Source organism: Chanos chanos, chromosome 8, assembly GCF_902362185.1.
Source record: "Chanos chanos chromosome 8, fChaCha1.1, whole genome shotgun sequence".
NCBI lineage: Eukaryota > Metazoa > Chordata > Actinopteri > Gonorynchiformes > Chanidae > Chanos > Chanos chanos.
The window spans coordinates 20563502-20565690 of NC_044502.1; the positions used below are offsets into that span (position 1 = coordinate 20563502).

General features: G+C 39.7%; 1 gene segment (V, D, J or C); it reads right to left on the reverse strand.

Moving 5' to 3' along the window:
• On the reverse strand, positions 1 to 453 carry LOC115819864 (Ig heavy chain V region 914-like). The segment is given in 2 exon segments: positions 1 to 317; positions 408 to 453. Coding segments are annotated over 2 exon segments (363 nt in total).
• Positions 454 to 2189: the final 1736 nt, after the last annotated feature.

The following is a 2189-nucleotide window of genomic DNA, read 5'->3' on the forward strand; positions in this document are numbered from 1 at the left end:
TCACTGTGACTCTCGAGCACAGTAATACACAGCTGTGTCCTCAGTCTGCAGGCTTTGTCCTTGCAGAGACACTGTACTGCTGGAGGTATCTCTGGAGACCTGAAACTTGTTCTTCAGTTTGTCACTGTAATATGTGCTACCACTACCACATATTGCTCCAACCCATTCCAGTGCTTTTCCTGCAGGCTGTCGTATCCAGTCAGTACAGTAGCTGCTATCAGTCAGTGAATATCCAGAGACCTTACAGGATAAAGTCATGGACTGACCAGGCTTCACATCCATAGAGCCAGGCTGGTTCAGCTCAACACATTGAATTCCTGTCAGAGCACAAACACAGTCAAATTATTTATATTTAATTCACATTCCCTCTGTACTTCTAAAATACAGGTGAATTCACTTGTACTCACTGTTTACAGCTGCCAACAGCAGCAGTAGCAGAGAGGAGGAGAACATGGTCTAAGAGGAGACAGATGTGTTGGAGTTGGTCTTTCTCTGTTCACATACACTCAGACATGGTTTAAATATGAAGATGTGAGACAGTGAATTTGTTTAGAGCAGTGTCTCTCATCCACTTTACCACTGAGGGTCACGTGGCTTTAAGGATCCTGATGAGGTTGATTAATTTGACACCAGCCTTGTATTAACTAAAAGAACCTGCTCATTTTTCAGATTCAGAAAGATGCTGCCATATTTCATATTAATGCTTATTTTTCATGATCTTTTTTGCATATTGCTGCAGACTCCATAGTCATTGATTATTTGTTCAGACAGTCACAGACAACTGACTAATGTCTGATTTTGAATGTTTAATTTAGTTTTTCAGAGTTACACAGTGGCATTTTATTGTTCCCCAGAACCTGTAACATCAAATGAAATATAATATCTCTTCTATGGCCACTTTTTCCAAATAACATATTTTCCTTGTGAGGTCTGTGGTCAGCAGTTTGAGTGTTTGGACTGACAGGGGCTTACAAATGAGATCAAGGATTCATCCCATTTGAGAACCATATGACAACAGCAGAAAAATTGATTTCTTTTTTTTTTTAAATACATAATACGTTTTGACCACGAACAGCTGACCACATGCGGAGCATTTTCTTATGGATTTTTCAGCCTGGAATGAGACTGTAAATCTCTGTAAGATGTGGGGTAACAAATATGCAGGAGGACACGCCACTGACTGACTGATTTTCTTACATTGCAAATCAATTCCTCTCTGTATGGGGACATCAGATATTGAGCCCTTGTTCAAGTTCAAGTTAAAGTTCAGGTTTATTTGTATAGCACTTTTCACAATTAAGATTTGTCTCAAAGCAGCTTTACATAGATCATAGTGTAATCATAGTGCAAACCCCCAGTGAGCATGCTCAAGATAACAGTGATGAGAAAAAAAAAACTCCCTAAAATCAAGTGAGTGGGAGGAATAAACCTTGAGAGGAACCAAGACTCAACAACTGGGGGCCCACCCTGCTCTGGCCAGTTCATTGAATAAAGGTATTTACAGCACAGAGGAGTCGAGAGTAACCAGATTCAATGGCCCATTAAATGTTTTAAAGTATATTATGTAGTATGTTTACAACATAAAAGATTTATGATATACAACATTCTCATAGTTCCAGATTGTATGCGACATGGATTAGTTGATAACTTATTGATATGAAAACTGACTGGTTATCTCCAAAAAAACAAAACGTTGTGAACTGTTTAATGGTTAGCAGTACTAAAACAGGGATGACCTGAGTAGGAGGTCCAGACAAGGGGCCAGGAATACATAGGGACCCAATAAATTTTGTAAATGACATCTGACTCCCCTCTTAAATGAATTAGGGTTGTGCCATTCCCACCTTTCAAAAGAACCTGTTTTGCCCTCTTGGGTTAGCCATTTAGAGTCTCAGCTCTCCCACTAGGTAGTGGACACAGGAGGACACATTACTAGCTGACTGATTTTCTTACATTGCAAACAGTGGTGGCTGTGGTGGTTCTACATCGAAGCTACGTTGCATAATCCATATACTATGACCACAGAACCAGGAACACAGTCTGTGTTGAAGTTTAGTCATTGGGTCTGGTCTTTAGCTCTTGAATTTCAGAAGGATTTGAGTCTGTGTGACTGCTGATGATGTATTAGTACATAGCACAGAGTTCAGATCTGGAATGATATACAGATGACTTGTATAAATATCTGAAGA